Source organism: Zalophus californianus, chromosome 3 (genome assembly GCF_009762305.2).
Source record: "Zalophus californianus isolate mZalCal1 chromosome 3, mZalCal1.pri.v2, whole genome shotgun sequence".
NCBI classification, from domain to species: domain Eukaryota; kingdom Metazoa; phylum Chordata; class Mammalia; order Carnivora; family Otariidae; genus Zalophus; species Zalophus californianus.
This window is the reverse complement of record NC_045597.1, coordinates 11,090,021-11,103,085: the sequence shown is the minus strand read 5'-3', so window position 1 is coordinate 11,103,085 and position 13,065 is coordinate 11,090,021. Positions and strand designations below refer to the sequence as shown.

General features: G+C 38.0%; 1 protein-coding gene across 5 annotated transcripts in view; it reads left to right on the top strand.

The window, feature by feature from the left end:
• The window catches only part of PCCA (propionyl-CoA carboxylase subunit alpha), a 394,205-nt gene that overhangs the window by 293,942 nt on the left and 87,198 nt on the right, over positions 1–13,065 (top strand). For all 5 annotated transcript variants that reach the window (XM_027588123.2, XM_035726502.1, XM_035726503.1 and 2 more), the window contains one exon: positions 8,964–9,062. In XM_027588123.2, coding sequence (XP_027443924.1) covers positions 8,964–9,062 — 99 coding nt within the window. The remainder of the gene's footprint in view (positions 1–8,963; positions 9,063–13,065) is intronic.

Genomic DNA, 13,065 nt, shown 5'->3' with positions numbered 1-13,065 from the left:
TAAGAAGACTTATGTCTCGTGGCTTCAGTTTTGGTAAAGAAAAGAGGAGGTCGTCTGCCAAAGAGTGTGGGTCAGAGTTAATATGATAATTAATGTAGATTTGGTGCACTTGAGTCCTAGGTCTATTTAAACTAAAGGCATGGGGGCGCCTCTGTGGCTCAGTTGGTGAAACAACTGCCTTCGGCTCAGGTCATGATCCCAGGGTCCTGGGATCGAGCCCCGCATCAGGCTCCCTGCTCGGCGGGGAGCCTGCTTCTCCCTCTCCCACTCCCCCTGCTTGTGTTCCTTCTCTCGCTGTGTCTCTCTCTGTCAAATAAATAAAATCTTAAAAAAAATAAAGCCACGGAATCTTTATGTGTCTAGGTTAGTGTTTCTAAACAGAGATGTTGTGTCTTTGGATTGTTTTTTAAATAACGTTTTAAAATCATTTAAAATATTTTAGTGTTTTCATAGTGCTTAGAACATTTCCACAATATTGTCTGCCTTGAAAGGTATGACATTTTATTTATGTCATTTGTCATTTTACTATTGGTCTATTTTTTTTTTTAATTCCCACACTGAATTTGAGTTTGTTAGCTTTTATTGCCTGTTAAAGGGAAGATCTTAAAAATTTCCTACCCTAAACAGAAGTGCTTGAGCAAAACAAAATCCCTTTCTAATATTGGAATTTGCCGTGTCAGAAATTAACTAAGTGTATCTTAAATAAAAGTGCTTTGCAACCATAAAACCATAGAATTTTAGCCTTGAAGAGATCTTCAGCATTGCTCACTCAGGTCCCTCATTTTTAGATGAGGAAGAGTTGAAACAGAGGGATTGTCCAAAATACATTGTAAAATTGGGTGCTGGAGATGAAATCAATAAATCTATGACCAGAGAAATTGAAATGAGTATTGGTGTGTTAACCAAAATGAAGTTTTAGAAGGACAACTATTATGTGTTGTGTACCTTTTAGTGGAAGGTATAAAGTAAATATTGACTTCATGCTACCATGAGAGAGGAAAATAGGCCCTTACACATCTCCTCACTTTTATAGTTTTGAATATATAACATACATATACAGAATAAAACTTAAAAAGTATGAATAGATTTGCGGTAAAAGGCAAGCCTTCCTTCTATCCCTGTCCCTCAACCCCTTTGCTCCTCTATATATTTGTCTAGACATATTCTATACATTTAAAAAACCACACAGGTGGGACGCCTGGGTGGCTCAGTTGGTTAAGCGTCTGCCTTCGGCTCAGGTCATGATCCTGGGGTCCTGGGATCGAGTCCCGCATCGGGCTCCTTGCTCAGCAGGGAGCCTGCTTCTCCTTCTGCTTGTGCTCTCTCTCTCTCTCTCTCTCTCTCTCTGACAAATGAATAAATAAAAAATCTTTAAAAAAAACCACACAGGTTTTTTTTTTCCCCCCTTAACAAATGATAACATATTGTATATGCTATTCTGTAATTTCTTGGGCATGGTTTCATATCAATATATATAGAGACATGCCTCCTTTGTAAATAAGGGGTGCTAAGTTCTCTTATATGCTACAAGATATGTTTATATGATATACTTTAAGGACATCTTGGCTGGGTATAAAATTGGGGGGCAACATTTTCCTTTTTAGTACTTAGACCACATTGCTCTGTGGTCTTACGTATCAGTTTTGCCCTTGAGAAATTAGGCTGACCTGAGGTTTTTCCTTGCTTGTGCCTGATTTCTTATTTTTGCCTAAATAGCCACATAAAATTGTCTTTATTCTTAAAGTTGCGTAAAGTTGCATAAACAACATCATTCTACAAATTCAAGGTTTTATTTATTTTCAAAAGTTTTACCTTAGATCTTTGAACTTGCATTTATTCTTTTTTCTTTATAAGCCTTTTTGAAAAAGTTTGTATATTCTTTGGATCCATTTCTCCCTCCTCCATATCTGTTGTCTTCTCTATAAATTTTTATATTGCTCGTCTTTTCTGTTTTGTTTTATATGATTTCTCCATGTCCTTGTCTTTCTTTGTAGTCTCATTGATTCTATTTTTGGTTGCTTCTTAAGGTGGCTTTTATCTTTATAATGTTATTTTTCTCTTCATTTTTTTTCTGAGTTCTACCAGCTTGATTTTCATTTCCTTCTGTTGTTGTATGATCTCTTCTTTGAACCTTTGTTTTTCTTCTTTGAGCTCATTTTTTAAAAGAGGAGTCATGTTTCCTATGGTTGTCTTTGAGACTTTGCAGAATTATTTATCTGAACTCTTCCTGTGTTTCTCCGAGTAGTTCTTCTTGTGTTATAATACTCTTAATTTACCTTATTCTCTTGATAAAAAATATGTTTTGCAAATTGTATGCGAAGATCCAGTATTGGTTATTTTCTGTTCATTATGTGCAGTAGGGTAGTTGGTTATGTATAAGCATGGGCAGCCCGTAGCTTTTCCTTGTTAGGCCTGTTACTCTAATACTCTCTCATCAAATCTGTTAGTTCCATTGTCCTAGATGTCACTTTCCATTAGTTTTTGGCATGGAAAAGATAGGGTGGTTCTTTATGTCAGGTTCTCAGTGCTGTAATAGTGAAATGCCACTTCCACTCTACATCTGCTGCTTCATCCCTCCTTGGCTGAAGAATTAGGTGTAAACAATATATATGGCATAGTAACAAGAATTCTTCAGTTCAGTCTGCTCTTATCTTTCTATGGTATTAAAATGTTCAAATTCCCTGCCCCTCCTACTGACCTCTAGATTTCACTCATCTCATGAACGCATTAATAGAATCATTGCATCTGCTGTTCTGAATTGTTTCTTGGTGAAATCTGTTTACAGCTTGAGGCCTGAGAAGGCACTTGATGGTTTTCAGCATGTTCTTTTCCTTCATTTAAAATTTGCAGATATGCTTCATAGATTATGATTTGGAGCTCTGATAACATCCTTGCTTCAGTTATAAGTGATGTTGCAAAATTATACTTATTAATTCCCAGGTGTACAAGGAAATGTAGTTTCTGTGTGTCTGTCACATAATCTTCCTCACAAGCCCTCTACCTTTAGTAAGGAGTGAGAGGGAGGAAACACTTTAGTTTTGGTTTTCGTTTTTTAAGTTTTTTTTTTTTTTTTAAGATTTTATTTATTTGACAGAGCGAGAGAGCCACAAGCAAGGGGAACAGTAGAGGGAGAGGGAGAAGCAGACTCCCCACCGAGCAGGGAGCCCATGGTCCCAGGACCCTGGGATCCTGACCTGAGCCGAAGGCAGATGCCTAACCATCTGAGCCACCCAGGTGCCCCAACACTTTGGTTTAAGCAGTGTCTTTCGGATACCATGGTGTTTCGGGTTTCTTTCCCTTACTCCAGCTACCACTGTGGTGTGGAGTTTGGATGCAGGTAAAAGAGGCCTTTAGGTACATGGTTGGACTCAACTACAGAGGTGGGCAGGAGAACTCAGACCCACACTGTCTTTACAAGGCTTTGCTGTAAGGGCCTGGACCCAAGACTGTCAGGTGATGATTCATCCTCTTTGTCGTGGAAGAGGCCTCTGCCACCCGTAGGCCTGGTTACTATTTGCCTATAGTCATGGAGTCCCCGGTACTATGTTGTCTTTATCCTGACCCAGACTCTGTCGTCTCACTAAGCTAGGTAAAAACGTCTGGATTCCTACCTAACATGATGTGCTTGGGTCATCTATCCAGCTTCTTCCTCCAGCGGTGCTTTTGATCATACACCACACTAGGAATGCCATGACACCAAGCCTATAGCCTCTCCTAGACTCTGTTCCAGAAGTAGACCTCCAGCTTAGATTTTAGGTGCCCCAAATCTGATACCTGTCAGAATGTTTTCATGCATCTCTCTCCATTTCTGCCCCCCTACCCATTCCCAGGGGTCCACGCAAAAGGAAACGGGGAGGTCTCTGATCTCTGATTTCTGATATCTTCATCTTGCCTCTGTGTCTGTCCTTCATGTAATCAACAGGACTTGAAAATGACTTTCTCCCCCCATGTTTCTGTCTAGAAGAAACTTTCCTTCTGTCTTTCTTCCCAATTAACATTCACATCCACTCATCCAATAGCAGAGGACGAAAGGAGAGAAATGAATTTATCGGTAAGGGAAGATAAAAGTAGTTCAAAAATACTGTTTTCAGTTTTTGAAGAGGTAGACTTTTCCTCCTTCTGTTTTTGTTTTTAGAGTCATTCTGTTTTATTAAAGATTTATTTATTTATTTATTTATTTGGGAGAGAGCAAATGGGGGGGGCAGAGGCAGAGAGAGAGAGAGGGAGAGAATCTCAAGCAGATTCCCCACTCAGTGCGGAGCCTGACATGGGGCTTGATCTTAAGACCCTGAGATCATGATCTGAGCCAAAATCAAGTCGGATGCTTAACTGACTGAACCACCCTGTTTTTGTTATTAAAAGTCAGATTTAGGGGCACCTGAGTGGCTCATTCATTAAGCATCTGCATTCGGCTCAGGTCATGATCCCAAGGTCCTGGGATTGAGCTCCACGTCAGGCTCCCTGCTCCGCAGGAAGCCTGCTTCTCCCTCTCCCACTCCCTCTGCTTGTGTTCCCTCTTTCGCTGTGTCTGTCAAATAAATAAATAAAATCTTAAAAAAAAAGTAAGATTTATTGAGGTATAATTAATAAAAAATTTACTCTTTAATTGTATAGTTTGAGTTTTGACAAATCTGTATAGTCATATAATCACCACCAAAATCAAGATTTAGAACATTTCCATCACCCCATAGAGTTCCCTCATGCCCTTTCCTAGTCAAGCATATCCTCATACCCATAGACCCTAGGAACTGCTGACCTGATTTCTGCCTTTTCCAGAATGTTCTATAGATGGAATCATACTCATGTTCTGTATATCCTTTTGCATCAGCCTTCTTTCACTTAGTATAATGCTTTTGAGATGCTTATTGCTCACTTTCTGTTGTGTGTATATACCATAATTGTCCATTATAATTGGTTCATTGGATTTTTGGTGTTTTTTCAGTTTGAGGTGAATGTGAATTTTATATATGTATTCTGCTATCATAAACAAGCTTCTGTGAACATTCGTGAGCACTCCGTGAGTGAACATATCTCTTCACTTCTCTGGGGTTTTCTAAAGCAGGTCTACTATTCTGCATTCCTACCTGCTGTGTATAAAGGTTTCAGTTGCTCCACATGTTTGTCAGCTCTTAGTATTATCACTCCTTTTCATTTTAGCCATTCTAGTGGATGGGTAGTGCTATTTTGTTATTTTGTTTTTCTTAATGTGATGTGCTTGTCATCTGTCTCTCTTCCTTGACGAAGTGTCTGGTCAAGTCTTTTGCCCATTTTTAAAGAAATTCAGTTGGTTTTCTTATTGACTTATAAAAGAGAATTGTTGGGTGCCTGGGTGGCTCAGTTGGTTAAGCGACTGCCTTCGGCTCAGGTCATGATCCTGGAGTCCCAGGATCGAGTCCCGCATCGGGCTCCCTGCTCGGCAGGGAGTCTGCTTCTCCCTCTGACCGTCTTCCCTGTCATGCTCTCTCTCTACCATTCTCTCTCTCTCTCTCTCAATAAATAAATAAAAATCTTAAAAAAAGAAAAAAGAGAGAGAATTGTTTATAGATTTTGGATTCAAGTCCTTTATCAGATACATGTTTTGCAAATATTTTCCCCCAACCTGTGGCTCAACTTTCCTTTTCTTAACAGGTCTTTCTAACAGAAATTTATAATTTTGATGAAGTCTAATTCATCTATTTTTTCTTGTAAGATTTGTATTTCTTATGTCCTAAGAAATCTCTGCCTGGACCAAGGTCATAAAGGTTTTCTCTTATGTTTTCTTCTAGAAGTTTTTTAAGTTTTAGGCATTTAGTTTTCATTGTTTTGAGATCATTTTTTTTTTTTAATGTTGTGGGATAGAGGTCAGGATTTGTTTGTTAGAATATGGCTGTTTAATTGTTTTAGTGCTATTCACAATCTATGCTTTCCCCATTTAATGTCTTGGCACTTTTTTTTTTGAAAATCCATTAACCCTTTATATATGGGTCTCTGAACTCTCATTTTGTTCTGTTAATGACTATGTCTGTTCTCACACCAGTATCTTGATTAGTATAGCTTAATGGGATCTCTTCAGGCAAATGACATGAGTTCTCCAAATTTGTTAACTTTTCAAAATTATCTTTACTGTTCTATATCCTTTGTTTTTCTATGTATTTTAAAATCTGCTACCCGCCCCCCCCCCCCCCAAATAAAAGCCTTCTGGGATATTGATTGCAATTACATTGAATATATAGATCAGTTTGGGAGAGAACTTGTATCTTAATAATACTAAAACTCTTCTAATTCATGAACATGATATGTGTGTGTGTATATATATATATATATATATATCCGTTTTTTAGGTCTTTAATTTCTCATAAAATATTGCTTCTGATTTTTTACAAAAGTGAAACCCCTCCCTTCTGTTTTCATTTGTTACTTATTTTTTAACAGCTTTATTGAGATATAATTCACATACCCGTATTATTTATTCATTTAAATTGTACAATTCAGTGGCTTGTAGTATATTCCCAGAGCTGTGCAACTATCACCGCAGTCACTTTTAGAACATTTTCATCATGCCAGTAAGAAAGCCCATACCCCACAGCGGTCACCCTTCAATCCTTCCATCCATCCCCACACCCCCAGCCCAAGGCAACCTCTAATCTGTTTTCTCTCTGTATGGAATTTTTTCTTCTGAACATTTCATTACAAATGGAACTATGCAGTGTGTGGTCCTCTGTGATGGGCTTTTTAGTTAGCATGTTTTCAAGCTTCATCCATGTAAGTAGCATGTATCAGCATTTCATTCCTTTTTATTACCAACTGATAATCTGTTATATGGGTATATCACATTTTGTTTCAGCATTCAAAAAAATAGTTTTCTTTAGGCTGTGGTAAATTGGTTTCTCCTCTACAGGATTTGAGTAAATTCATTTTTTTTTCTCAATTCCCCCTCATAAGTCCTAAAGATGACAATTACAGTTTCATTCTGTCACCCCTGTTGATTTAAAATTAATATCAAATACAAATTTTAAGTGCTTATCATTAAAAATCTTTCCTTACAGACTTTAACTTTCTTTTTAAAAAGATAAAACTTTTATAATTGAGCATTGACCTTTTTTAACCTTTTAAATTTAGAAGCCACGTCAAAGCAAATCTTTTTCTCAGTTTTAAAGGGTATTTTTAGCACTTAATATTTGTAAAACTCTTATCTATTGGGAGCTTCTTTTGGAAATCTTTCATTACATAAGGAGATAATTTGGGGAGAAATCTTTCATTACATAAGGAGATACTTAATTTGCTAAATAGATAATTTTAAAATGTATTATTGATGCTTCACAGATCTTTGTCATCTAGTGTTTTAGTAGTAAATAATTTATGGAATAGTATGATTATCTGACCTTATTTTTAAAACTCATTTAGGGATGGTGGAACCATCAGGAACAGAAGGGAGACAATATTTAGGACCTACCGTGACAGGAATATTGGTAGAAGTAGAAACTTTTATATGTTAACCTCTTTAATCTTACAGCACCCTTTCAGATAGATATTTTTATTATATTTTAGTTTGGCCACTAAGGTTCAGAGAAGTTAAATGGTCCAGTTTAGTAAGCAGCTCTAACTGAGTAAGACAGCAATGTCAGGTGAGGCCCAAGGCATTGTTCTTTCTTCCTACTTACTGAACTGTGCCCTATGGACACAGACGCTACTGAACCTGGAAGCACAAGCAAGTGCATCATGTCTGTCCCACTGATATTTCATTACATAGCGAGGAGCATATCTTAGTTTCTAGACTGTATGACCACACCATTATGGAAATATATATACATAAAGTCTATATAGATACAGATGGACACACTTTTCTAAATGGTAACATCTATGTTTCTTTTATTTTAGTAAGTATTGTTTAAGAGAATTAAGAGGGTGGGGCGCCTGGGTGCCTCAGTCGTTAAGTGGCTGCCTTCAGCTCAGGTCATGATCCCAGGGTCCTGGGATAGAGCCCTACATCGGGCTCTCTGCTCGGCGGGAAGCCTGCTTCTCCCTCTCCCCCTCCCCCTGCTTGTGTTCCTGCTCTTGCTCTCTCTCTCTCTCTCTGTGTCAAATAAACAAATAAAAAAATCTTAAAAAAGAGTAAAGGAATCGCTAGGGATCATGTGTCTTGATTCTGCTACCGGTTTATTTTGAACCTTGAACAAACTCAAATATCCCTTTGTTAGGTTGTTTACTGTAGAGTTAAAATAATACTGTTATTTTTTTTCTTAGTTCTCATATATGAGTTGGGGAGGCAGTAAGTGAAAAGGAAGCAATAACTAGCAATACTTTTTATTTTAATTTAGCTTTGCTTTTTTCCTTTCAGTTTTGTATTATTTATTTGTAAATTAGACTTTTTCTCTTAAAAGTATCTGTTTTAGAAGGTTATGGGATTTTTTTTGCATCTTCATAAATGATGACTTGATGAAATTAGTCATTTATGATCGACAAAAATATGACAGAACTTTTGCAAAGTTCAAATGGACTTTTAATATTCAGCACCAAAGAATTTTGCCTAATTAAAGCTTCTGTTTAATTAAGATAACAGTGCATAGTCCTTCATTAAAATTAACAAAGAAAAAGTTCTTTCTTGGTCCTTGGAGAGGATATTATATGCAAGCCCTGATGTGTGGGTTGCAAAATGTCACTGGAATTTATATGCATTACTTGTCTAATTGCAGTAAATGTAGCATGTCCAGATAGGTTTAGAGTTAGAAGGCTGTTTGTTACTTACTGGAAATCACTTGAAACCTCAGTACCCAGAGGCAGCTGTGCCCAGGTCCTTCACCTCTCCCCAGAGATGGCTAAGAAGACTCTTGTTGGACCCTGTCTTTCATGGCAGGAGCAGTAAACATGACAGGTTGTTTGGGAGCCATCTGTTTAAAATGGCTGCTGCTTTGTATGCAGCGATGAACTTGAGATCAGTTTTCTGTCTTTCTTCATGGTAATAGTCTTATTTGGTGTCACAACAGGTGGAAGTTGATGGGTCGAAACTAAATGTGACCAGCACGTGGAACCTGGCTTCACCCTTACTGGCTGTCAACGTTGATGGCACTCAGAGGACGATACAGGTAAATGTTCTGATGATTTACTTTGAGGGGCCCTGCAAGTTCCGAATCCTTACCAGTGCCTGCCTGGTTAATACCGGCAGGTGGAGTAGGGAGAAGCTGTGGTCTGTTCATCTCCTACATTTATGGTTGAAAACATTTTTCCTTACTTTGGAGGATCTTGAGGCAAGTCTTAATCTGAGGAATCAATATTTTCTTTTTTTCCAGGCAATCCAGGAAGGCTAGTGTATATTACTTACTGTACTTTGTCATAAATGAAGCATCCTGTGTGCTTTTCTAAAAATCTTAGAAGATAGCAGTTTTTGTTGCCATTGTGGGTTTTTAGTCCTAAAATATGACTTTGTTACCTTTTCTGTGTGATCGAGATTGTGTAGCATCAGTCAGCAGAAATGTGAGCTGTGTCCAGCTTGACTTTGCCAGAACACATTGATGCCTTTTAAAAATTGAGTAATCTTAATTTATTAACCTTTATTTTCCCTCCAAAGGAAGATTTCTTGCATTGAGGAAATGACTTAAAATCCAGAGTCGATTGGATGTTCTTTGTCATCAGTGACTTCCATTTTAAAGTAGACAGCTATGAAAAGAGATTCTTCCAAAGTTCCTTCAGCTCACCTCATAGTTGAAGTTTAGGGTTCCAGGGAAAACAAAACAAAACAAGAACACCGTGTAACATGTGGTGATCACATGCAAATAAAAATTATAACCACCCTCCCATAGTATTAAATGCTCATTCTTTACGTTGTTGTTTTGTTTTATGAAATATTTTTATGTTGCCTTAACTTGATTTTGCCCAGGAAACTGATTTTTAAAACCTTAGAGAAATCAAGAGAATCATAGATAAAAACTTCTGTGTATACCAGATTCACATATACCTCTATTAGAGGTATTCCAGAAACCTCCAGTAAATATTTGATGACTAAACTAATTTCTAAGCCAGGCTCAATTGATATATTATCTTTATGGTTCTAAGAAATATCGAATTCTCAGGAACAAGCTGTATATTTTGACTTTGGTTTTGTAACTTGCCCCAGTGTATTTTTTTTCCTCTCGTATTTTCTTTCATATTCTAATTATGAGGTAGAATACTTTGAGACCGTTGGAAAAAATATCACTGCATAATTTCACATTATTTAGATCCATTTATTGTGTCTTCAAAAAACATGGGTTTGTTATACTAGCTTATGTTCAGTCGAATGTGCTCTGCACTGAACATGCTGTGGCCAGGCATGCATGTTCTGGTCAGGGGACACAGTATGATCTCCTAATAGTGAGTAGAGAGATAGAAAGAAAGTCCTACTATCCAAATTGGTGTATCATGATATTTTCAGTTTCCTTCTCAGTGACTGTAGATGGGTAACTTAATGGCACTTTTATATGGAGAGTGACTAGCTACGTTAATACTGGATATGTATTTAGAATAGTTCCCAGAAATATTTTCCCTATCATAGGGATACTGTTCAGTAAGTCCATTTTCATTCTTTGTAAGTTCTTTGCTTTAAAAAATAGGCATTAATCTGAAATCAGGGACCCCCTCAAGGCAGACAATCCCCCTCCCCGACTCTTTGGAGGAGGTCATTGCTTCCAGGTAAGTACTATTTGATTGGAAGGAAATAAACTCAGAGAAGGTATAAATGGTATACTGGATAAAAAACAAACAAACTCATTTACCTTAAAAAAAAAAAGGTGAGGAAACTTTTCTAAGGAAAGTTTTTCCTTACCAGAATAGATGAATTTTAGTTACTTGCTATGGACATTAGCATTTATTCACTTGTTATGAATATTAGTTGACTTTTTTAATCTCCAAAATAAAATGTGGTCCCCATGAAATTAATAACATAGAATAAATAATACACAGTACTTAGTGTGTATCAGGTACAGTTCTGAGCACAGTGCATATATATGTTCATTTCATCTTCACGGCAACTGTATGAAGTAGGTACTATTATTTGCACTTTCGTAAATCAGGCCCCTGAGGCTCAGAGAAAATAAGTGACTTGCTCAATGTCACGTGGCTGATAGCAGGTAGAGCCAGGATTTAAATCCAAGCAGGCTTGCTGTGGGACCTATGCTGTTAAGTGTCTCGCTCTGCTGAGGCAATCTAAGCAACTGTTCTGTGATTACAAAGCTAGGAGGAAGCCGAGCAGACATTTGAACCCTGGCACGGTGACCCCAGAGTGTGTGCTTCTAATTACTGTGCTATACAGTACTTTTTTATTTTCTCCATCAGAGTTCTTCAAATAATAATATACCTTTCATTCATGCTTTAGACCAGTTGATGCTCAAACTTTGGTGCGCTTCAGAATTACCCAGAAGGCTTGTTAAAACTCAGATGGCTGGATCCACCTCCAGAGTTTACTCCAGTTTAGTTGGTCTGGGCTAGGTGTGCATTTCCCTAAGTTCCCAGGTATTGCTGATGCTGCTAGTCCAGGGGAAGCAGTCTGAGAACCACTGCTTTAAACCTTTGCAATCAGAGAATTAGCTGGGTGTGAAGAGCAAAAGTGAAGGAAGTAGGAACCAAGTCATTTGAAGCCTTGCTAATTACATAGTGTGGCCTCTGCTTTATCCCTGGCCAGTGGGATCCGTGGACTAGTGTTCACGAGGGAGGTGATGGTGTGGAGAGGATTGGGGTTTAGGAAGAGCTTGGCTCGAGTTGCATTGTGGAGAGGGGATGGACGGAAAGTGAGATTGGGTGCCCAGGGAGGAGTTAGGTCGTGTTCCAGAGACAGGCGGGAAGTCATCTTCTCTCAGCATGTTTCCCGTCAGGACGAGAGCATCATGTGGTGACAGGATTTGGAAAGACAGGAGAATGAATGGTGGCTTCACAGTGCTCTTTGTGGATTTCTCGTCCACCTGATGTAAGCATGGGCAGATCTTCAGGCTTTGTGCCCAGCACCCTTCTCTCTCTGCTGACTTCCTGGGCTGAGTTGCCCAAGGCTTTGAGCTCAATACCTTCAAACAAATAGCTGTGAAAATTCTGTGTGTTTCAAAGAAGAACTATGGAGTGGATATGACCACAAGTGTTTTTCAAGTGATTTTACAGTAATAATGGCTGGGTTTTTCCCCCTGGATTTTTGTGCCGACTTTTAAACTTTTTATTATTAAATATTTTATATACACAAATCTGTAATAATTATATAAAAGCTAGAGAATACAACAAAACCCCAATTATTTACCATCTAGATTAAAAAAGGAAACATTACCAAAACTACTGCCTTTCCTCTGGGCTCTGCTTCAATTAAATCCTTCCTCCTGCCCCCTAGAGTTAACTACCATCCCAATTCTTAAACTGCATTTTTAAATGCATTTTATTTTATATTATTTTGTTTTATTTTATTTTGTTTATTTTATTTTATTTTTAAGATTTTATTTATTTATTTGACAGAGACACAGCGAGAGAGGGAACACAAGTGGGGGGTGGGGGGGAGTGGGAGAGGGAGAAGCAGGCTTCCCGCCGAGCAGGGAGCCCGATGCGGGGCTCGATCCCAGGACCCTGGGATCATGACCTGAGCCGAGGGCAGATGCTTAAGGACTGAGCCACCCAGGTGCCCCTAAATGCATTTTAAATGCATCCCTCCCTTCCTCTTCTTTAGGAATGCTATATATCCGGTAGGTTGTTTAGCTTTTGATGTCTTTGAGCTTACATCATTGGCCCCATACTCTCTGTGCTTCTGTGAGTTGCTTTTTCCTCCAGTATTATGTTTGTGATATTGGTCATCTGGATGCATGTAGCTTTATTTATTTCCATGCTATATGTTATTAAGTCATAATTAATATACCATGATTCATTCTTTCTCTCCTGGGTAGATATTTATGTTTTCAGAACAAACACTGCTTCTGTGAATGTTTCTCTGTATGTTTCTTACTGAAATCAGAGTTTCTTCAAGGAATATACTAATAGAACAGCTGGTTGCAGGGACTATGTATTCTTAATCCTACACAGTAATGCTGAATGGTTTTTCTTTTCTTTTCTTTTTTTAAAAGGTTTTATTTATTTGACAGAGAGAGA